The 1,462-nt window shown below is 63.8% G+C and overlaps 1 protein-coding gene across 1 annotated transcript in view; it reads right to left on the bottom strand.

Moving 5' to 3' along the window:
• LOC103908492 (nuclear mitotic apparatus protein 1) overlaps positions 1–1,462 on the bottom strand; it is a 21,563-nt gene that overhangs the window by 7,628 nt on the left and 12,473 nt on the right. Inside the window, 2 exon segments of the mRNA XM_009290877.2 lie at positions 117–257; positions 638–755. Of these exon segments, the coding sequence (XP_009289152.2) occupies positions 117–257; positions 638–755 (259 nt within the window).

Here is a 1,462-nt window from a genome sequence, read left to right as displayed (position 1 = left end):
AAGGAGCCAGCCCCGGGAGACTGCCGTAGGCCGGCACACGTCCCCCAGCCGGGGCGGGGGGCTGCGGGCACAGCAGAGCAGGGGGCACCCACCGCCCAGGGGGGGCCCCCCCTCACCTTCTCCTGCAGGGCAGCACGCAGCTCGCTCTCCAGCTGCCCCTGCTTTTCCTGCGACTGCGCCAGGGCCGCGTTGTGCTCCTCCGAGAGCTCGTTCAGGGCTTCCTGCAGCTGGACCAAGTGGCTGGCGATCTCCCGCAGCTGCGAAGGGAAAAATCCCCCGTCCCAGAGGAGGGTCAGAGAGTGCCCACGCTGCCCAGGGCTCTGCTCAGCTCCCCTCTCCCGAGCACTGAGCACCGCAGCATCCACGGACATCCCAGGTCCTGGGCGCTCACGCCCTGCATCCGCAGCGCCGCATATGCGGGCAACTCCACCCAGCCCCTATTTCCCCCACCACGGTTCCCCTTCGGATCAGGATCTGGAGCCCAAAGCAGGCTCAGTCACTGGGTCAAGGTCACACGAGGCCAGTGGCGGAGCTGTGAGCAGCCCAGCGGTCCGGCACTGCCGTCAAATCCTCCCCACTGGGTCCCACCGCAGACGACTGGGCTGTGGGGACACGGAGAGGACACAGCGCCCCGTACCTTGAAGGAAAGATCCCCGTTCTCCTCGGAGAGCTGGTTGATTTTTCGGTCCATCTGGCCTTTTTCAGTCTTCAGGTCCTGGCATTGCCTGAGGGCCTCGTGCAAGCGCACCATCAGGCTGCGGGAGAGGAGGTCGTTAAAGGGGGTGCAAGCCCAAGGCAGGCGAGGACATCGCTGGGGACCGATGCTGCTGGACACTGCTGAGGAAACTAAGGTACCGAGGTACCTCTGTGCCGCGGTGAGAAACTACCGTAAATTCAGCTCTAAACTGGGTCCCAATACGTCGCAAAGCGGAGCAGGGATAAGCGATGTTTGTGCTTTGCATGAGCCCGACCGCTCTGAACTGAGGGCAGAGGCAGCTGCAGGACTCCAGCCACCCCTCTGCAAAGTGAAATAAGTGAGGAAAGGACAAAAAAGGCGCGGCACGTGCCGGCGGAGGCCGGGCGTCCTTCCCAAGTAAACACGTTGCCGCACAGGGACAGGGCAAAGACCGGGACGCAGCGCGGCAGGCAACAGAATTCAAGTGCGCGACGCAGCCTGGTTCAGATCCGATCAAATTGGATCGAACTGGAGGGCTAGCAGCTGGGGAAGGGGCTGGGGTCAGGAGCTCCAATAAAGCTGAAAGCTTTCAGCGACACGGAGCCTATCCCAGAGCTGGGAAGGCCAGGCAGGCTCTTCCAGAGGCAGGCGAGACCCACGCAGGCAGCGCACCCTTTTCCCCACAACAGGGACGACTCTTCCCGTGCCGGGCTGAGGGTAAGGAGCAGGCTGTCAGAACACACTGCGCGGTTCGGGACTGGCTCCCTGCCCGCTGCGATGGGGGGG

Source organism: Aptenodytes forsteri, unplaced genomic scaffold (assembly GCF_000699145.1).
Source record: "Aptenodytes forsteri isolate BGI_AS27 unplaced genomic scaffold, ASM69914v1 Scaffold254, whole genome shotgun sequence".
Lineage (NCBI taxonomy): Eukaryota > Metazoa > Chordata > Aves > Sphenisciformes > Spheniscidae > Aptenodytes > Aptenodytes forsteri.
This window is presented reverse-complemented; position numbering and strand designations above follow the sequence as displayed.